General features: G+C 45.0%; 1 protein-coding gene across 4 annotated transcripts in view; it reads right to left on the bottom strand.

Moving 5' to 3' along the window:
* OXR1 (oxidation resistance 1) overlaps positions 1-22,589 on the bottom strand; it is a 279,350-nt gene that overhangs the window by 55,837 nt on the left and 200,924 nt on the right. The window contains exon 1 of one of the 4 annotated variants that reach the window (XM_070748211.1): positions 7,904-8,552. The exons of 2 other annotated variants lie outside the window; for them this stretch is intronic. In XM_070748211.1, coding sequence (XP_070604312.1) covers positions 7,904-8,051 — 148 coding nt within the window. In that variant the 5' untranslated portion in view covers positions 8,052-8,552. Of the gene's footprint in view, positions 1-7,903; positions 8,553-22,589 lie in introns of those variants that run through there. One more of the 4 variants, XM_070748212.1, reaches the window with a different exon arrangement.

The following is a 22,589-nucleotide window of genomic DNA, read 5'->3' as shown; positions in this document are numbered from 1 at the left end:
GAGGAGAGGTGGCGGGGAGAAGCTCTCTCTCCCTCCCCCCCTCCCCCGGAAAAAAGAAAGCAGCCCCAGCCAAAGACGCCCAGCGAGAAAGAGGCCTCCGAGCCGGACTTGTTGCTTCTGCCTGCCAAGAGAGCCGGGCGTGGACAGCAGCCGAGAAAAGTCGGCGAGGAGGTCTCTTTCTCGCTGGGCGTCTTTGGCTGGGGCTGCTTTCTTTTTTCCGGGGGGGGGAGGGAGAGAGAGCTTCTCCCCGCCACCTCTCCTCCGCCGGAGCTCTGCCGCGTGCGCCCCTTCGCAGCCCCCGTCTTCAATTCGCCGTCTCTGGCGGGGCGGAGCCTCCCACGCGCTCCCGAGGCCGGCGTGCTTTTTAAATGTGACGCTTTCCTTTCCTGCATCAGCCAGCAAAGCCGGGCAGTCGGCTTTGCTGGCTGGAGAAGCGAGCGATCTGGGGCTGCGTAGTTTTGCGCAGGGGGACAGGGGGACAGGGCAGTCCCCGCCGCCTGTGTCCCCGCCGCCTGTGTGCTCGCCTTGTGCCGTGGGGGGGAGGCGATGGAGGTCAGGGGTTTTCAAGCAGCCGCCTCCCCCCCCCCCCCCACAGAGATACCAGAAGCCGGGGACGGGCGGCAGGGGCATGAAGGATCTCACCACCGGCCTCGGGAGCGCGTGGGAGGCTCCGCCCCGCCAGGGTTCCTCTCCATGAGGGAGTCCGCCGAGCTGCCCGTCTTCAATTCGCCACTCAGGCGCGTCTCCTGAGGGGAAACCGGCATGGCGAGCGCGGCCACAAGGGCGCTCTGGGTCCCTGACGTGCGCGCTCCCCGCCGAGTCTCCTCGCCGCCCAGCAGGATCGGGAGCCCGGGTGAGACGGCGAATTGAAGACGGGCAGCTCGGCGGACTCCCTCATGGAGAGGAACCCTGGCGGGGCGGAGCCTCCCACGCGCTCCCGAGGCCAGCGGGGAGATCCTTCATGCCCCTGCCGGCCGTCCCCGGCTTCTGGTAGAAGCCTTCTCTCTTTTTTTTCGTGCGCTTGGCGAGGAAAGGCAGGCGGGGAGGAGGTGACGGGGCCAAAGGGGGCCGAGGGAAGCTCGGCTGCGGTCGAGAAAGGAACGGCTTGGGCTCGCCGCAAGAAAAAAGAGACAGGCTTTTAGTTTTGGCTGCGGGGGGAGGGAGTTAGGAAAGTCCTACTTCTCCCCCCGCAGCCAAAAACTCAAAGCCTGTCTCCTGCCGCCCGGTTTAGCCAGGACACGAGCGGCGAAGTGACACCCCCCCACCCCAGCACTTTGAATCCCGCCGCAAGGTAAGCTTCGGGGCGGGGCGGGCGGGGCCCTTTTGTACCAGTCGGGGAGGCGGTGGCGGCTGCAGCAGAGGCGGGCGGGGGAGGCCGGCCCGCCGGAGGGGCGATGCGGGCGGCGGAGACAGGCGAGGTCCCGGCCGCCCCCCGCCCACTTGGCCCCAGACCGGTGCAGCAGGAAAGGGACGGAGAAGGCTCACTGGCAGCCCTTGCCCATCGCCGCGCCTTCGCTTCCCCCCTCCCCCGCTTCGTCCGCCTAGCAGCTGATCTGCTCGGCAGCGCAGCACCAGCGAGGAGCCGAAGATCTTCGGCTCCTCGCTGCTGCTGCGCTGCCGAGCAGATCAGCTGCTAGGCGGCCGCTCGAGAGCAAGAGGGGGAGAGATAGAGAAAGAGAGAGAAGGAAAGAAAGAGATGAGAGAGGGAGGAAGAGAGTGTGAGAGAGGAAGAAGCAACATAGAGAAAGAGGGGGAAGACCCAGGGAAGCCTCTGCCCGGCGGGGAAACTCCACCATCTACGCATGCGTGGAAGGGCACGCATGCACAGATGGTGGAGTTTACTTCCGGGTTGAAAACTCGCGATATAGCGTTTCGCAATACTCGAGATCGCGAAACTCGAGGGATCACTGTATTATTAAATCACAAGAAACTAGATGAAAAGTTTTTTTCAATATAGGGCAAGGTTATCACAACTCTCTAACATATTTAATTAGATTTTCATTACATATAGCCTTCCTGTCATCTGCAGTAAATTAAAATTAGCTTCAGAGATTAGTCCTTAACTTTAGCTAGTTTTTCAAACACAGCAGTATAACACTTTAATGGCAAGTATGATCTTTTGTATCCAGCTATGCTATTTTTTTGTTTTCTATTGTTAAACATTTAAAAATATTTAACAAGTGGTAAATCCAATTAAAAAATAAAATAAATAAATAAAATTACTTAGAGTTGCTAGGAAGCATGTTCCATTCGGGATCACCATTTTGAGTTGTGAATTCCATTTTCTCACTGATCAAAAATTAAGCAAACTTTATCTGGTTAAGTCTTTTTTTCAATTTATAAGAAATTGAAGTCCGTAATAACTTCAAGAAATGCAAAGGAGCTTTATAAATGGTGCACTGAGATATTAAAAAAAGAAAACAGGGGGGGGGGGGGAAGAGTCTAACCTTTTTTTTTAATTTGCTCATCTCAGAACATATTTAGTTTTATACATACCGTAGAAGTGGCCAGGCTTTAAAATTAGAGTGAATAACTTGGAAAAGAGATATAGTCTCTAATATGTCTATGGAGAATCAAGGTCATTGTTGTCCCAAAGATATTTTTTCAAGAGACAACTGGACTTTTTTTGTTTTTCTTTGAAGACGTTTCACTTCTCATCCAAGAAGCTTCTTCAACTCTAGGCTCAGTTATTCTTATGGTTTATTATTTGTATGTCCCCTTCAATTATTAAGACCTCAGATGGTTTCATTTGTAAATCCAATGTGATATCTTTTTCCATTCACTCTTATATGCTAGCATTTACATTTTCATGTCTACATCTTTTTCCATATTATAATTTGGCATTTTTAAAAATCCAAATCTACATGTAATCTGTTTGTTTTATCCAATAAAATCTGTTATTCTTCTGCATCCTCTGTTATAGTATCAGATAATCTTGAAAGTAATTTGGGAATTTGCTCCCAAATAGCCTTGATTTCTTTTATAACTGAAGAGTATTGTTCCATATATTAATGGGTTTCTTCTTCTTTAATTGTAATTCTTAGTTCTCACTGGTTCTCTCTAATCAGCCTTTAAAGTCCATCTTTATGTCTGTTCCTTTTCCAATCAGCAAAACTTTTCCATTGGAATGCTTCCTATAATTAATTTCAAACTCTAAATTGTTATAAAACTTTAGCCTTTCAAGTCTATTTACTACATCTATGAATTTAGAGAATTTGACTTCCTCCATTACAAATTATACTGCATGGAAACATAACCTGAAAATTAAAATTTGAATACAGTACATTATTTATAATTAAGTTATATACTTTGCTTGAATAAAGGATATTTTAAATATTATTCTTTTACGCATCTGAAATTAAACTCCATTATTTGGGCCTATGTTTCAAAAATTAATTGAAGAATCTTATTATAATTCTGAAGTATTAAATTATATTTTTCCAATGGAGTAGTTTTTGTCTTTTTTTTTACATTTTTTTCACAATTAATGGGAAAAAAACTATGGGCTGGATCTAAATAACTTATTAGGCTTATATAATGAACTTGTACTACACCACTTGAAAAAAAAATGTTTTATTTACAAGTGACGCATAACCAAACAAGCCTGTCTTGAAAGACATAATTTTAAAATGATTTGCCCTATAATGAGAGCATTATAAAGAGAAACAAGTCTTTGGAGAGGGACGGCATACAAATCTAATAAATAAATGAATAAATAAATAAATAAAATCCAGAGTTCCTCTACTGCAGATTAATGGAATGCAAGTTTTAGGTCCACTTTTATGCTGCCTATGTGCTTTTTTAAAATTAACTTTATTTAAAAAGTAATTCCACACTGTACAAGGAATTGCAATATACGAAATGAATAAGCACAATTTGCTACAAATTAAAGCATTAGCATAGAACGTATTCTAGAATATTGTGCAAGAATTCCTATCTTGCATTTTATTTTCTAATCTTAGCTGCTTAACAATAATTTCTTATGGTAAATTTAGATTCAAAGGACATTATAAAACCAGCTTTTTAATAATTACTATATCTTTTAACCAGCCTAGCAATATCATAGAAAACAAAATAAAATTTAGAATACCAGACATTAATGGCACAGGATATGATTATCTGGATTGTCAGTCTCCAATAATTTCTCCCCGATTACAGTCAAGCAGAATAAATACCGTAATGTGCCTCTATTCTCTGGAACAACACCCCTCTTTGTTCAGAAGCCCTCATTCACCTGGGGTTTGATTCTGTCCGGGGAGGGGGGGAGCGCTATCATACTTTTATTGGTATGCTTCCTTTTAAATAAGGCTACCATGTCATCATGTGGCCAGCATGAAAATACAAAATACAGTAACCTTTCTGCCAAAGCAGTACCTATTTATGTACTCACATTTACATGCTTTTCAACTGCTGTAATATCTGAATCTAGGTAAACTGCTATTTATTTAAACTATGACTAGAAAGAACCATAAATGATTTCAAACTACAATTCCCCAAATAAAAAATAAAAATAACACCAAAGCTTTTGTTTGTTCATCACACAATATTGAAGTTAATTAAAAACTAAAGATTTTAACTAAAATCAAAGCATTACCATTAATACTACGGCTTGTTAAAGAATAAATTAGTTGCCTGAAGTTAAATTACATTCCAGCTCATTCTGATATCAAGATATCTACATGAAGCATAGCCAGCCTAGATATTAATTGGGGGTGGGGTGGAGACCCTCACTTGTCAAATACAAATTACCCTAACATATTTTTAAAAAATAGATTTTAAAAATAAATGAAAATACAGTAGTTAGATAATTCTAGACTATAGAAATTAATTGCTTTTATTTATTTATTCATTAGATTTGTATGCCGCCCCTCTCTGCAGACACGGGGCGGCTCACAATAATAACAAACAACAATGTATCACAAATCTAATATTAAAAAGTCTCTATAAAACCCCTTATTTAAAAAAATCAAGACACACATACAAACATACTATTCATATATTATATAGGCCAGGGGGAGATGTCTCAGTTACCCCATGCCTGACGGCAGAGGTAGGTTTCAAGAAGTTTGCAAAAGGCAAGGAGGGTGGGGGCAATACTAATTTCTGGGGGGAGCTGGTTCCAGAGGGTCAGGGCCGCCACAGAGAAGGCTCTTCCCCTGGGTCCCGCCAGACCCGGAGAAGACCAACTCTGTGGGATCTAACTGGTCACTGGGATTCATGCGGCAGAAGGCGGTCCCGGAGATATTCTGGTCCGATATTCTTTGTAAACATATCAACTACTTTTTATGTTTATGTTATTCCTATTTAACCTTAAACATGCTAAAGTATATAGTAGAAAATACTGAGATTCTATCCCAGCGATGGTGAACCTATGGCACGGGTGCCACAGGTGGCACGCGGAGCCATATCTGCTGGCACACGAGCTGTTGCCCTAGCTCAGCTCCAAGGTGCATGAGTGCGCCAGCCAGCTGATTTTTGCCTTGCACAGAGGCTCTGGGAGGATGTTTTTGGCTTGCAGAGAGCCTCCAGGGGATGGGGGGGAGCATTTTTACCCTCCTCTAGCTCCAGGGAAGACTTTGGAGCCTGGGGAGTGCAAAACACGAGCCTACTGAGCCTACCAGAAGTTGGGAAACAGGCTGTTTCCAGTCTCCAGAGGGCCTCCAGGGGTGGGGCAAGCTGTTTTCGCCCTCCCCAGACATTGAATTATGGGTATGGGCACTTGTGCATGTGTGATAGCATGCACGTACACTCTTTCAGCACCTGAGGAAAAAAGGTTCGCCATCACTGTTCTATCCTAATGTAACATTAGATTCAATAATATATGTCATTTTATATTATGTATTTTTATTTTCACTCACTTGAACAAAATGATTGTGTTAACTTTTAACATACCTAGTACATCTTTGCTTTAAAACAATTACCCCAAAGCTACAAAACTATTAAAATCTTTATGAATACACTGTTTGCACAAATAAACATAAGACATTTTATGTTCAGACATGGCTGTGACTACACAGAATGTTATGAGGCAAGCACTGAAGCAGGCAATACATGGCCCATAAGGAAAAAACATGATTACATTTACTTTAATTCAAAACAAAACCACAAAAGCAGAAACTAAAGAAGTTCTAGACCTATGCATTAGTGACTTCTTTGCTTCACTGCCATATCTCCTGACGATTATTAATTATTATGCTTCCTCTGTCATGTGGCCAGACCTCTACAATAGTATTTCACAACGATTGTCAAGCATTAAAAACTTGGATATTTGTTCAGATCTTTGTTCAGGTTGACAGATAAATCCATGTAAGATTTTGTTTGCAAAATGTTTGTTCTATTTCTGTTTTACATGCATCATTTATCTTTATTATTTGGTGTTGATTATATACAGTATCCAGAATCAAGCAGAATAAGTTTGTTTAAATCTAATACATAATAACACATAATACATTCACACATCATGGTAATGCAAAACAAACCAGATTACAGCTTGCTAACATTTTTGTTGTTATTTTTCTTGTGATTTTGTTTTGTGTTTCTACACCACTGGGAGCCAAACATATAAGGCTATGTAAATTTATCAAATAAAGAAATCATATTTGAGTTAATATAATGTGTAAACTGTAGTAATAGGAAAAAGGGTACTATCCCTTGTTTAATAAACTAAGATGTGGTATCTGGATCCAGAAATTACTAGTCAGTAAAAAAGAGAATCTCTCAAGGACTGTGCTCATATTCATTTTCCCTGCTGTATCAAAGAAAAAGAACTACCAAAAGACGCTACCAAAGTTTTCTGGCAGGAATAGTCCAATAGGATAGTATATTTTAAAGTTGATTCTAATTCTTCTAGGCCCCAGGACTTTCTCAAGGTGCCTCAAAATTAAAATCATCTGTCAGTCTTCCTTGAAAAAAATAATAATACACAATATTAAAAATCCCACCCCAAAATTCTGAGAAACAGTAAAGCTACAAAGGTGTCCATTTTAATTTTTAATCTGGTAAATATTGATAGATACAAAACAAAAGCTTCCATAATTTTTAAGAGGAAAAAAGTTAAAGAAACACTGCAATAGTCTGTCCTACAAATAAATAAAATAAAGCAAATGGGTGTCAGCATCAGTGGTGACTTTCCCCTGCCCTCCATTCTGGCTTGGGCTTTCTTTATTTTTATTTATTTTGTTTATTTTTCAAACATGTTTAGGACAGTAGTAGTTTGTATAAACATAAGTAAAAAGTACAAGTAAAAAGTAACAATAAAACATAGGACAGTAGGACAAGGAGGGAGCACAGTGGTGCACTTATGACATGACTTCCAATCCTTAAACAAGGAAAATCTTGGCAGGGCTGGGGAAGATGGGTTACATAGTAACATTGGAGAGAAGGAGACAGAAACAGACCACTACAGGACATTGAAACATCTCTTTTCCAGCTGCAAAAGGTCAAATGAAGCACCAGAAAAGAGAAGGGGTGTGTGTGCCCTGAACTTTTGTCCCAAACTTCAATAAGCACTGGCTGTCTTCCTTGGGTTCAACCCACTTCCTCATATTCCAGGTCTCTTTCCTTTTTTCCCTTTTTATGTAAACACCTCATAAAAACCTCTGGCACGCAAAAAGTCTTGAACGAAAACTAGTCCAAACACACCAAAAGGGGCATTTGAATCAAAGCTGCAGAGAAAGGGGTAGGCCCAGAGTTTCAGGCGCCTGCAAAACGCCTTCTCCCGAGTGCCCTCCACAAAAGGCTGGGAAACACAACTTTTTAGGAGTCGCGAGGAACGGGGGAGCGAGGGACGGACGTTTTGTTTCCCTTTGACTGACCACCTACGAAGGAAACCATTCCCCCCCTCCCTCCCGAAACCCGCCGGCCCAACTGGGACCAAGTTATGTTGCCAAGCGGGAGGCCTTACCGGGCGGCGAGGGAACCCCGTCGTGTTGGGGATCCTGGAAGTGGACTTGGCGGAGGCTCCCCACGCTGGGGACGGCGCCCCAGAGACGGTTGGCGGTGCCCCTCAGCAGGCGGCCGCTCTTGCCTGTGAAGGTGGTGAGGTACTCCATGAGGGGCTCGAGGTACCGTGGCCCGTCCGGACTTAGGAAGCGGGGCGAGTTAACTACCGCGCAGCGCGGGCCGTGCGCCACAGCCTCATGGCGGACTAGAAGCCGAGTTCGGAACGGAAACGGAGAGCAGCGCGGCCGGGGGAAGAGAGCGAAAAAAAAAAGTTAGGCAAAAAAGTTGTGGCTGACGCCGCCTCAGGTCTCCGGCGCTGAAAAAGAAGCGAGCAGCGTGGCTCTGGTGGGTGTGGCTGGGAGGAGGCGCCGAGAGGCCTCCGCTCGCCTCTCTCGAGTTTGTCAGGGAAGATCCCCACAGGGCTGGACACGCGCGTGGGTGAAGGTAGGGACTTTTGCACGGCTCTCGCTCTCACACACACCCCTCTCGCTCACACACACACACAGACACACACAAAATACCAACACACGCTCGCGTCTTCCCCTTAGGAGGTGACGGTTTTTTCTCTCCCGGCACTTAAGGCTTGTGAATTTCCGACTGTGAATGCCCAAATAAAGATTACACTTTCTCCCCGTCTCTTTCTGAAATAAAAGGCATGCCTAAACGATAAATTAGGTATTTTCATCAGGGTGCCTCAGGTCCATTTAGAAGTATTTTTAAAGTGATTAGACACCTTGTGTGGTTTACAGAGTGTATGTCTCACTTCCACAAAATTCACCAAAGCTTACATTGCGAGCATAGGTATCTGAAAGAAATTATGTTCAGTTGACATATTTAGGGGTACTTCTTGTGCTCAGCATGATTATGTAATTGCAACTTCCTAATAATGTGATTCTCTTGTGTGCTTACTCAAAGGTAAAAGTGAGTTTGGTCAATATTACTCTAATATTAAAATATTGTCACACTAAGGCTAGGGCTGGAGGGATATGCTGCTGTGCCAAAAGGTTCATATAAATAGTTCAAAAACTTAGCAACCTTTAAGATAAATTTGAAGGAAGTTAAAGAAGTTAAGAGAGAGTAAGAAAGTCATTTGTGTAATAGTTAAAAGAACCTCCAGAACCAGATGCTAAAATCAAGATGTTCACCCTTACCTTTAAGAGCTATCAGTAATTGTTAAAGGGAGATGCAATTGGTTGTTCCTTATGAAAAAAAAATATGCAGGACTATACTAATTTTTTAATATATGTCCCACTAATATAGAATAAAATACCAGACAAACTTGTATTAATGACATACTGCCCTTCTCTGAGCTACATGAAAAAATTAACAGTAATAATTGATTTTAGCATAATTGCTAAATTACATAAAAAACAATAACAAAGTATAAAATTTAACGTGGATGGGAGACTTTATTCTCTAATACAGTAAATCGATGTAGTCCGTTCAGTAATTTAGTATGAAGCAGCATTCTTCCCAAACTCATACATCTGTTTTGATTTAAATGAGAAGAAGCCCTATATGTATGCAAAACAACAATTTTAGAACTAAATATAGTATTTCACACTTAACTCAACACCCTGCTACAGTGCCACAGGAAAATCAAAGAACTAAAAATAGAGAATGAAAATATGGTTGCATTTGATCTTGCAATACTCTTTATGTCCATAGATCCAAACTAGTGAAAGAATCCACATCAGTAGTAGTGTACAACACACCCAATTTTATTAAAAGATGTCTGACCACTCAACACACTACAACAGAACCAATACAAACAATGAAAAGGATGACTATATATCAAAACACCCAACAGACTTTAAAAATGACATGGCATCACCATAGAAAACAAATCAATTACCGTAAGTAATCAGAGGATCTAAGAGTCACCTACAACATACAATGTGTGAACTGTAACAGTCACTACACAGGACAGACAGATAGAAGACTACCAGAGAACACCAATGAGCAGACTCAAGATGTGATCAGATTCAATAAATTAATCTCATATCACAAAAACAAATTCAACCATAGCTTCAGCTGGGAATCTGAACATCCTAGATCAAGCTAAATCTCCAAATGCCAGGAAATTCCTGGAAGTCTGGCAATCATATAGACTAATACAATTGCTTTGGTTTTTCAACTCCACCATGCTGCCTCATATTTAATGTAAATTTAGCACATAGCAAAAGGCCGGTTCACAGCAGGTGGAGACCAAGGGATACAAGTTTTGTTGCTTTGTTCCTGTGTACAATTTCTATCCATTTACAAAGATTTGGGGGTTTGCCATTTGTGCTATGTGCCCCCCCCCAATCCGATCCCAAATTGCTTTGATTCACTATTGGTCAATCTTTGGTTAATTTCAAGACAAGTTGGTTGGAGGGAATTTCAAGGCTATAGACTAGATTGGGAGTACAAAGGAAAAACAATGGCAAGCCGCTTAATTAACAGTGAGGCTGTCTTAACAATTATTATTGTAATACAGAGATTTGCATCATCTTCAAAACAAAAACCGAGGAATGACAGAGCACAAAATAATGAACGAGGCTAAGAGAAAAACAAGGCAATGTAATTCAAATTGCTACAGTGCATATAATGTTAATTTTAAATGCAAATGAAATTTAAAAGCAGAATATGATTTCCCTCCATATTTTTAATATTTTTCTTCTGTCACAATGGAAGAAAATAGTGTTTACAATTAGGCAGAACATTTGAAGGCCTTGAGGCGATACATGTAGTCCTAGAATTAAGGTTGTGTACTTCTTTATAACTCCTCATAGAAGAAAAGGAGGATGGGTGTAAAAACTAAAGAGTTGTACCAGCAAGCAATTAGTGTCTGGAGAGAAGGAAATAAAGTTCAAAGCACAAAAGGAATTTATGCTTGTAAAGCAACTTAAGAGCAACAGAGGAGGATAGGGTTTATCTATATCAGTACCAAAGGAAGACGAGGGGGAAGGGGACAGTTTCACTTCTTGGAAAAATGATATGGTGATAATATAATTTCCTTCCAGCACAAGGGCAATTGTGCTGAAATCCACCTAAGAACAACTGACATAAGGGCAGTTCAAAATCAGTTATGAGGTGGTTACAGAGCTACCATAGCAAAGTTTCAGTTTCAAAGTTATTTTCAGTCACATCTCAGAATCTTGGAGGAACATAAAGTATAATCTTGAAGGCTCTTTCTATGTTCTTCAAAAAACGTTAGAGAAGGCATGACTTGGGACAAATCAGAATGGCTCATGCCAAACCAACCCAGTGTCCCTTTTTAAAGTGACTACACAATGGATATACAGTGATCCCTCGAGTTTCGCGAGGGTTCCGTTCCAAGACCCCTCGCGAAACTCGATTTTTCGCGATATAGCGGTGCGGAAGTAAAAACACCATCTGCGCATGTGCGGCCATTTTTTCATGGCCGCACATGCGCAGATGGTGAAGTTTGCGTGTGGGCGGTGGGGAAGACCAAGGGAAGGTTACTTCAGCCGCCCAACAGCTGATCTGCTCGGTAGCGCGGCAGCAGCGAGGAGCCGAAGATGGGGTTTCCCCTTTGCCTGGGCAACGGGGAAACCTCATCTTCGGCTCCTCGCTGCTGCCGCGCTACCGAGCAGATCAGCTGTTGGGCGGCCGAAGGAACGTTCCCTGGGTCTTCCCCGCCGCCTCGGATCCTCGCTGATGCCCGCCCGCCGTTTGCCGCTCGCCCCGTTCGGCGGCCGCACATCCCGTTCGCCCGCCGCTCGCCCCGTTCGCCCGCCGCTCGCCCCCGTTCGCCCGCCGCTCCCCTCGTTCTCCCCCCATTCCCCTCGTTCGCCCGCCGCTCCCCTCGTTCGCCCCCCACTCCCCTCGTTCGCCCGCCGCTCGCCTCGTTCGCCCGCCGCTATCGAACTTGCTATCGAGCCTGCTAATGAAATCCAACCCGCAGCGGCCCTTTCCCTCTCCAGGCTGCGGGAGGGGTCCGGAGAACAATGCCTGGCGCCGCGCTCCCGGCTGGGCTTTTTTCCCCCATTTCCCCTCGGGTGGAATTTCAGACCCTCCGCCGGTTGGATTTCATTAGCAGGCTCGATAGCAAGTTCTTCCTCCCTTTAGAAAGCCCCGCAGCCTCCTCCGCCCGGCGAGGCCGCCAGCGAGGACCCGCAAAGCCGCCGCCGCCGCAGCGAGGCCAAGCCGCCCGCTCCCACGGCACGGGCTCCCAACACAGCGCCGCTCAGCCCGCCCTCGGCGATGCCTCCGCGGATCTGCAAACCCAGCCGAGCGATGCCTCTGGTCTGGGCGAAGGCAGTGGGCAGTCCCCGCCGCAGCAGTCCCCGCGGGCACCGCGCGCCAAGGGCCGGCCAGGCCGCCGGCCAACAAAGGGGCTCCCTCGCCTCCCTCGGGCAGGTTTACAAAGGCAGCGCGGCAACTTGGAGCCCGGCACGCCCCGCAGCCCTCGCCTCGCCCGCCCCCCGCCTGGCCGGCGCTCCGGCTACCCCCGGCTGAGGAAGAACCGAGTAGCCCCCGCCCTCCCCCGCCTGGCTCCCTTCAGCCCCCCGGGGCCAAGCGGGCGGGGGGCGGGCGGGACTTCGCCTGTCTCCGCCGCCAGCATCGCCCCTCCGGCGGGCCGGCCTCCCCCGCCCGCCTCTGCTGCAGCCGCCGCCGCCTCCCCGACTGGCACAAAAGGGCCCCGCCCGCCCCGCCCCGAACCTTACCTTGCGAGTTTTTGGCTGCGGGGGGAGAAGTAGGATTTTCCTAACTCCCTCCCCCTGCAGCCAAAAACTCAAAGCCTGTATCCTGCCGCCCGGTTTACCCAGGACACGAGCGGCGAAGTGACTTGGAGGAATGGAAAGTCCAAACCGCCCGGTTTCAGTGGGGTTTCCCCGTTGCCCAGGGATTCCTTCGCCCGAACGGAGGTGGCTGTGGTGTGTTCAGGAATCCCTGGGCAACGGGGAAACCCCACTGAAACCGGGCGGGTTAAGCCTCCTTCGGCGACTGCGGAACTGCTTGCTGTCAACTTTGCACTGGGCAAAGAACTCTTCACCTCCCGCCAGGCACGGACGAAAGGCGTGGAAGTCTATTGTAGCAGCTGCTACAGCGGAGACATTTGGGGGGGGGGGGGGAGGCAGGAGGCAGGAGATCCGGCCCTTCACTTGCCCTCCCAGCAAAAGGCAAAGCCGCGCAGCTCCCCAGCCGCCAAAGGAGGCTTAACCCCACCCCTCTGTCCCACTCATCGCCCGTGGTCGGCATAACCTCCTCCTGCCTATCCCCGCTTTTCTGCCGGCCACGGGCGATGGGTGGGACAGAGGGGTGGGGTTAAGCCTCCTTTGGCGGCTGGGGAGCTGCGCGGCTTTGCCTTTTGCTGGGAGGGCAAGTGAAGGGCCAGATCTCCTGCCTCCTGCCTCCCCCCCAAAATGTCTCCGCTGTAGCAGCTGCTACAATAGACTTCCACGCCTTTCGTCCGTGCCTGGCGGGAGGTGAAGAGTTCTTTGCCCAGTGCAAAGTTGACAGCAAGCAGTTCCGCAGTCGCCGAAGGAGGCTTAACCCGCCCGGTTTCAGTGGGGTTTCCCCGTTGCCCAGGGATTCTTTCGCCCGAACGGAGGTGGCTGTGGTGTGTTCAGGAATCCCTGGGCAACGGGGAAACCCCACTGAAACCGGGCGGGTTAAGCCTCCTTCGGCGACTGCGGAACTGCTTGCTGTCAACTTTGCACTGGGCAAAGAACTCTTCACCTCCCGCCAGGCACGGACGAAAGGCGTGGAAGTCTATTGTAGCAGCTGCTACAGCGGAGACATTGGGGGGGGGAGGCAGGAGGCAGGAGATCTGGCCCTTCACTTGCCCTCCCAGCAAAAGGCAAAGCCGCGCAGCTCCCCAGCCGCCAAAGGAGGCTTTACCCCACCCCTCTGTCCCACTCATCGCCCGTGGTCGGCATAACCTCCTCCTGCCTATCCCCGCTTTTCTGCCGGCCACGGGCGATGGGTGGGACAGAGGGGTGGGGTTAAGCCTCCTTTGGCGGCTGGGGAGCTGCGCGGCTTTGCCTTTTGCTGGGAGGGCAAGTGAAGGGCCAGATCTCCTGCCTCCTGCCTCCCCCCCAAAATGTCTCCGCTGTAGCAGCTGCTACAATAGACTTCCACGCCTTTCGTCCGTGCCTGGCGGGAGGTGAAGAGTTCTTTGCCCAGTGCAAAGTTGACAGCAAGCAGTTCCGCAGTCGCCGAAGGAGGCTTAACCCGCCCGGTTTCAGTGGGGTTTCCCCGTTGCCCAGGGATTCCTTCGCCCGAACGGAGGTGGCTGTGGTGTGTTCAGGAATCCCTGGGCAACGGGGAAACCCCACTGAAACCGGGCGGGTTAAGCCTCCTTCGGCGACTGCGGAACTGCTTGCTGTCAACTTTGCACTGGGCAAAGAACTCTTCACCTCCCGCCAGGCACGGACGAAAGGCGTGGAAGTCTATTGTAGCAGCTGCTACAGCGGAGACATTGGGGGGGGGGAGGCAGGAGGCAGGAGATCTGGCCCTTCACTTGCCCTCCCAGCAAAAGGCAAAGCCGCGCAGCTCCCCAGCCGCCAAAGGAGGCTTTACCCCACCCCTCTGTCCCACTCATCGCCCGTGGTCGGCATAACCTCCTCCTGCCTATCCCCGCTTTTCTGCCGGCCACGGGCGATGGGTGGGACAGAGGGGTGGGGTTAAGCCTCCTTTGGCGGCTGGGGAGCTGCGCGGCTTTGCCTTTTGCTGGGAGGGCAAGTGAAGGGCCAGATCTCCTGCCTCCTGCCTCCCCCCCAAAATGTCTCCGCTGTAGCAGCTGCTACAATAGACTTCCACGCCTTTCGTCCGTGCCTGGCGGGAGGTGAAGAGTTCTTTGCCCAGTGCAAAGTTGACAGCAAGCAGTTCCGCAGTCGCCGAAGGAGGCTTAACCCGCCCGGTTTCAGTGGGGTTTCCCCGTTGCCCAGGGATTCCTTCGCCCGAACGGAGGTGGCTGTGGTGTGTTCAGGAATCCCTGGGCAACGGGGAAACCCCACTGAAACTGCAGAGCCGAAGGGTGGCCTTTTTGTCTGGGAGGGAAGATGACGCGCGGGCGGCACAGGGGGGGGGGAGGCAAAGCTCTGCGGCTCCAGCCACTTTCAGCCAAGCCTCCCCGGCCACGCAGCCAGGGAAGCCGAGCCGGGCGTGGCGGCGGCGGCGCTGCTGCTCCGGTCGCCCGATCGTCTCCTGCCTCCCGCGCCGATGTTCCACGCCCGGCTCGGCTTCCCTGGCTGCTTGGCGGGGGGGGGGGAGGCTTGGCCGAAAGGGGCTGTACCCGCAGAGCTTTGCCTCCCACCCCTCGCCCCTGTGCTGCCGGCGCGTCATCTTCCCTCCCAGATTCCCCCGGCAAAGTGACGTGGAGGAATGGAAAGCTGAAACCGGGCGGTTTGAGTTTCCCATTCCTTCAAGTCACTTCGCCGCTGCTCTCCTGGCTAAACTGTGTGGCAGGAGACAGGCTTTGAGTTTTTGGCTGGGGGGGAGAAGTAGAACCTTCCTAACTCCCCCCCCCCACCAGCCAGAAGGAGCGGCGAAGTGACGTGGAGGAATGGAAAGCTGAAACTGGGCGGTTTGAGTTTCCCATTCCTCCAAGTCACTTTGCCGCTCCTCTCCTGGCTAAACCGGCGGCAGGAGACAGGGTTGGGGGGGGGGTACTGGGAAGCCCCCCAGGCCGACTGCCACCTTTTCAAACAGCCGCGCCCTTCCCAGCTGAGTCCTGAAGCCAAGCGCCAAAGGCGAACTTCTGCGCTTGGCTTCAGGACTCAGCTGGGAAGCGGCACGGGTGTTTTAAAAGGTCTCCCCCGGCATGGGGGGGCTTCCTAGCACCCCCCCAAACCCGGGTTGGGGGTTCGGGGGGTGCTAGGAAGCCCCCCATGCCGGCGGGAAGACCCAGGGAAGGTTCCTTTGGCCGCCTAGCAGCTGATCTGCCCGGCGGTAATGCAAACTCCACCATCTACGCATGCGTGCAGATGGTGGTGTTACTTCCGGGTAGAAAACTCGCGATATAGCGTTTCGCGAAACTCGAGATCGCGAAACTCGAGGGATCACTGTAATGCACTTTGATTTCTGCAAAGCATTTGCCATCTCCCAAGAGATTCTATTAGAGAAGATGGCAAAATGTGAGCTGAACTATATTATTAGAAGGATTTAGAACTGGTTGCAGAAGAAAATAGGACAATAGCAAATAAAGTAATTTTAGAAAAATCTTACCTACCTGGAATAATGGACAAAATTGGCAAGTTAAATGACAAATGCAAAACCCTTTTATGGATAGAAAAACCAAAGGTATGAGTACAGGATGGCTGATATGAAGAATATCTGGGTGGTTTTGGGGATTACAAGTGTGGTGCAGTAGGAAAGAAGCAAGGGAATTAAGATGCAGTTATAGGCTGCACTCAAAATTATAGCAGGTTCAAGAGAATTAATTGTATCTCTATTTTTCATTGGTCCTATCAGGCCCAGAATATTTAAAGCACCGTGTTCAAGAAATGATGCTGACAACCATAGTTCCCTCTAAGCTGAGCAGTGAGCAATCGCTCACTTAAAAATCATCATCAACTCAGAGTTTTCCAAACCTGCCCAGAAGCCGAGTGGGAAAGAGTGAGAGGGAAGGAGAGAGAGAGGAAGAGAAGAAGAGAGAGAAACAGATAGAAAAAAGAGAGGAAGGAAAAGAGAAAGAAAAAGAATGGGAGTAAGGAAGAGAGAAAGAAAATCAAAATCTAGTTTGAAACTAGCTCAACTATTTAAGTGGCATTTTGATATTGATAGAGTTGCCCTATTATAAGCTCACTGTTATAGACACACAGTACAGTATTTTATTTTGAAATTCTCTGAGGCAAAACAGGGTGGGTTTTTTATTTATTTATTTGTTTGTTTGTTTATTCATTCATTCATTCATTCATTCATTCATTTATTTATGTATGTATTTATTATTTCTGTGCCACCCAGACAGTATACTTTTCTGCCCCCCCCCCCAAAAAAAAATTAGAGGGAACACTGCTGACAACTAGAACATTGAAAGAATAACCGAAATGCTAAGAAGCCAGGTAGGGGGGGAAAAGCTTAAAGAAGAAAGAACTGGAAAGAAATGTGAGAGCTATTTTCAAGTTTCTGAAGGACAGTCAAGATGGTGTTCAGTGTTACATAAGGTAAGATAAAAACAGTGAATATAAATTACAAGGATTATGAATGGGCATCAGGAAGAATTTTCTAACAGAAAGGCTCTTCAAAACACTAGTGCAGTCTGCTTAAGGCAGAAGTGTTTAAACAGGTTGGATTGCTTATCCACTGGAAATGCTGCACTAGCGGATGTTTTCACTGAGCAGGGCATTGGATTACAATCTTACAACCTATATTCTGTGATTGTATAATTTATATAATTAGGGGTATCAGACATACCCTGCCTAAATCTGGATGATAATTAAATGGAAACAAAGAGTTTTGTATCTCTCTCCTGTCATTTCCTTGTAATTTTTTGTTGTTGTTTAAAGCCAAGATCTGATCGCCTTTTTATTATACACAAAGCTTTGGTGTGGGAGAATGAACTAATTTTGGATTGTATGGCTCATGCTGCTAGGTGAAAACTCAGCTTTTCCTATACTGCAGTTGGCAGCTGAATAAGACTCACCCAAGCAAGAGTTCTCTGACCAGTGTAGCCTATTTTAAGGAAAAACTACAAGAAGGAATGTAATTGAGTCAGTTTATTCTACAAGGCTATTCTACATGACTTGGAATTGTTTATAATACAGCGACCGGTTAGGTCCCACAGAGTTGGCCTTCTCCGGGTCCCATCGACTAAACAATGTCGTTTGGCGGGACCCAGGAGAAGAGCCTTCTCTGTGGTGGCCCCGACCCTCTGGAACCAGCTCCCCCCAGATATCATAGTTGCCCCCACCCTCCTTGCCTTTCGCAAGCTCCTTAAAACCCACCTCTGTCGTCAGGCATGGGGGAAATGAAATTTTTCCCTTCCCCCTAGGCTTATAGAATTTATACATGGTATGCTTGTATGTATGATTGGTTCTTTAAATTGGGGTTTTTTAGATTATTTTTAATATTAGATTTGTTTACATTGTATTTTTATTGTTGTTAGCAGCCCCGAGTCTTCAGAGAGGGGTGGCATAAAAATCAAATGAATGAATGAATGAATGAATGAATGAATGAATAAATAAATAAATAAATAAATAATTATTTGAATTATGGGTTCCTTGCAATGTACCGTATATACTCGAGTATAAGCCGAGTTTTTCAGTCCAAAAAATGGGCTGAAAAACACAGCCTCGGCTTATACTCGGGTCATTAACAAAGTCACCACACGAGGGCGCCATTGCTTGAGCCAGAGCGAGGAGGCACCAGCTTTTGTCTCCTCTGGCATGCCGTAGTTCCTCTCCCTGGCTCAAGCAAATGAGGCAGCCATTTGCTCCAACCGAGGGGAAAAAAGTAATGGTGAGTATTCCTCTCTGCATTGCCTTTAGTCAGATTAAAAAGGCCCCCTGCTGTCAGATTCTCCTCCCCCTCCTTTGAAAGGATTTAAACTGTTTAAAAAATGGTATTTTGTGGTAGTTGCTGTCCTTGCTTGAATAGGATCTAATAATGTATTATGAGGCAGAGCTAGACAGGAATTCTTTTTCTAGCTGTCTATCTTTCTATCTATTTTTCTATCTGTCTGTCTGTCTATCTATCTTTCTATCTATATCTATCTGTCTATCTATCTATCTATCTATCATCTATCTATCTGTATCTATTTCTATCTATCTATCTATCTATCTATCTATCTATCTATCTATCTATTTTTCTGTCTGTCTGTCTGTCTATCTATCTTTCTATCTATATCTATCTATCTATCTATCTATCTATCTATCTATCTATCTATCTATCTATCTATCTATCTATCTATTTGGTTTTCTATGCTGATAACCTCACAGCAGCTAATGCTGAAGCTCTTCTTTGGATACACTTATTTATTTGTTTGTTTGTTTGTTTATTTATTTAATTGGATTTGTATGCAATCCCTCTCCAAGGACTCAGGGTGGCTCACAGCATATATAAAAACAGAACAATAATGTAAATCCAATTAATGATGAGAAGGAATCCAGTTTTGAAGGATTTTAACTCTTAGGTTTTAGCTTTGTTCCTGATCGAGCTACTTTTTTTACTTTTTAATTTATTGTTAATATTGTTAATTTGTTTACCCTCTTTTAAATTTACAGAGCTAGTTTACTGGTTTTCTTTAAAATAAATATTCTAAAACATGTCTCAATTAATGTAATTTTATTGTTTTCCATTTTTATAAGTTACCAGTAGCCACTGCATTTTCTAACCTCGGCTTATACTCGGGTCAATGCGTTTTCCCAGTTTTTGTGGCAAAAATTGGTGCCTCGGCTTATACTCGGGTCGGCTTATACTCGAGTATATACGGTATATTGATCTCCAAAAGTACACCTACCCCTCTGGGTTACAAAAAACCAAACTGAAACATAGGAATACTAAAATTTCAATCTCTCTATTAATTATTATCTAATAATCAATCTCTATTAATATTAATTAATATTAATATTCTCTATTAATATTAATGCCTAGGAATGACCAAGATTTTTATACCCGGGATCAACCCATTCATAATCAAAATAATAAGGTATTAAAAAGTTAGCCTGCTTCCCCCCCATCCCATTCCTTATCCTACCTTCTGCCACCAACAGGCAGTTAGCCTGCTCCCCACTTCCCGCATTCCTGATCCCGTAAGGGATAGGTGTCCCAAATATTGAAGAATTTCCAAATGTGTGCGGCTTTGTGCGGTTTGTTATCTTTTGCTACTTTGTGTTGTATATATGTAAATAATACTTTGTTAAAAACTAAGTCTGTGTCTTTTACTGGCTGGATCACACAATTATACCACTGCAATAACTCTGCACTGTATATGTTGATGGTTTCGCACAAGACTGCACCGAGATGTACTAATAAAAGCCATGAATGCTAAAGGTTTTATTATAGGGTTATAGTTACAGAATAATTCAACTATAAACATGACTTTCACTAAGTAGCACTAGGGAGGATCCAGTCTAACATGCTTTCCCAAATTACATAACTATTTTGGACTTAGACATCTCTTCTCTGACCATTGCTTTGGCTATGGTAGGGGTTGGCAAGCTTAAATACCCAGAGAGCCATTTGGACCCGTTTTCCAAAAGAAAATATCGGAGCCACAAAACTTTTCCTGTGCCTGAATACTTCCTGAACTGCCAGAAAACTAGCATATATAATTGAATTAAAGATTCTGTTTTCTTCTAAAACATTTCTTTTCTTGGATTTATCCATGGTTGGCCTACCGGGGGTTGAAAAGCTTAATAAACTGCACGCCAATGGGTGTCGCACATTGGCAGTTGTGACGCATAGTTTGAGTGACAGAGCTGCAGCAGAAGGATGAAAGAGCCATATGCGGGCCCAGGTCTATGATTTGTTGACCCCTGGACTATGGTATATGGACTCTTTCTCAAAATTATTCTAAGAGCCCATTATAACTCTTTGTACAATTTTCCTATATGTGTGTAGTACATATTAATATTTTTAAAGATTCCATTTCCACTCTGGTGGGTCTACAGAGTTCTGGTTTCCAAGGTTTTTTTCCATAGGAAAAACCTAGTGGATTTTAGTGATGGATAAAAATGTGGATTTGCTAGATAATTAAAAACCCAGTCTCTTTCAGAGAAATGTTATTAATATTATTGATGCTATATTATTTAGCATCTATAACATTTGCCAATTTTTTAACTGGTGGGGGGGGATAACATTTGCAAAAGATCTTCTATACAGATACAAAATCTTCAAAAAGAATTACTTCTTTGGGTCCACTTATATCCCCCAACTTGCCTCCCTCCATGTGTGACCGGTAAGTAACCCATATCAAGAAAAGTGACATTGGGTCTCAGAGTATCTTCTGGCCTCTCTGACAGATTTGACTATATGACAAGATAGAAGACAGACAGACAGACAGATAGATAATCTCTTCTGTCGGCTAGTAGAATGATTCATCATTTACCTTCAGATAAAACAGAAAAAATAATAATTGAGAAAGAGAGTCTGAATATCAGTCTCAAAATGGGTGAGCAGTGTGGTCAGGCAGTAGGAAAGGCAAGTAGGATGCTTGGCTGCATAGCTAGAGGTATAACAAGCAGGAAGAGGGAGATTGTGATCCCCTTATATAGAGCGCTGGTGAGACCACATTTGGAGTACTGTGTTCAGTTCTGGAGACCTTACCTACAAAAAGATATTGACAAAATTGAACGGGTCCAAAGACGGGCTACAAGAATGGTGGAAGGTCTGAAGTATAAAACGTATCAGGAAAGACTTAATGAACTCAATCTGTATAGTCTGGAAGACAGAAGGAAAAGGGGGGACATGATCGAAACATTTAAATATGTTAAAGGGTTAAATAGGGTTCAGGAGGGAAGTGTTTTTAACAGGAAAGTGAACACAAGAACAAGGGGATACAATCTGAAGTTAGTTGGGGGAAAGATCAAAGGCAACATGAGAAAGTATTATTTTACTGAAAGAGTAGTAGATCCTTGGAACAAACTTCCAGCAGACGTGGTTGGTAAATCCACAGTAACCGAATTTAAACATGCCTGGGATAAACATATATCCATTGTAAGATAAAATACAGGAAATAGTAAAAGGGCAGACTAGATGGACCATGGGGTCTTTTTCTGCCGTCAGTCTTCTATGTTTCTATGAGAGAAAAGAGTTACTTTTAAAAAACTGATTATTTCAAAGAGAAAAAGAAAAAAATACTGAAAAGATATAATAATGGCTTGTAATTCATGAATAAATAGAGTGCCTATAAAAGTAAATTTCAATAGTAAATAGTGGGCAAAAATCTTCAGTAGATATAGCTTGATTTTTCTAAGAATTCTTTATGCACATACATTTATTGAATAAGTTGTGATCCTGGTTTGCAGCACTCTTTCCAAATAACAATCGCAAACATGGCAAAGAAACCATATTAATTTCTTGCTACTGATTCAATCTGAATTAGATCTTAAAATTGGAAAGTCATATATGACTGAAATTAGATCCTTTTAGTCCTTTAACTCCCTGCACAGGTAGAAAAAGATGAAAAAACTGGCCTTTTCTTGCAATGAGTATGCCTAGCCGGAAAACCAGCAGCCGCAGGGCATCAGCATGTCTGCTAGTCATAGATCATTCTCTCACTATAACTGCCAGACATCATTACTAATGAGGAACTTTTAACTTAAAAAAAAGAGAAATGTCATGACTTTCAAATTGTTTTTGGATGTCTAAGAATAATTTTCTTGGCTATTATAAAAGCTCAGGTAGCTTGCCTTCCTGTGAATCAGGTAATAATTGTATGTTTCTGATGTATAACTCAAAATTCCATAGTACACACAGCATTAAAGAAAAGGTTAATTAATATGTTGGAATATATCAGTTTAACATGACACCATCACAGAATCTAAGCGTTAAAGCTCAACAATTTCCCTCTAACACAAATTTACAATTTATCCATAATAGATCATATAAGTCCTGAATCCTTTGGGATTGGCCGGCATAGAAGTCAAATACATAAATATAACACAATGAACAATTCATAGAGTTATTAACTTAATAACCATACTGGGAATCCTATATGTATCCTATTCTCTCCCATACAAATATATGAATGATAT

The sequence above is a fragment of the Erythrolamprus reginae genome, chromosome 3, assembly GCF_031021105.1.
Source record: "Erythrolamprus reginae isolate rEryReg1 chromosome 3, rEryReg1.hap1, whole genome shotgun sequence".
NCBI lineage: Eukaryota > Metazoa > Chordata > Lepidosauria > Squamata > Dipsadidae > Erythrolamprus > Erythrolamprus reginae.
The sequence above is the reverse complement of the archived record's forward strand: the minus strand, read 5'-3'. Positions and strand labels throughout refer to the sequence as shown.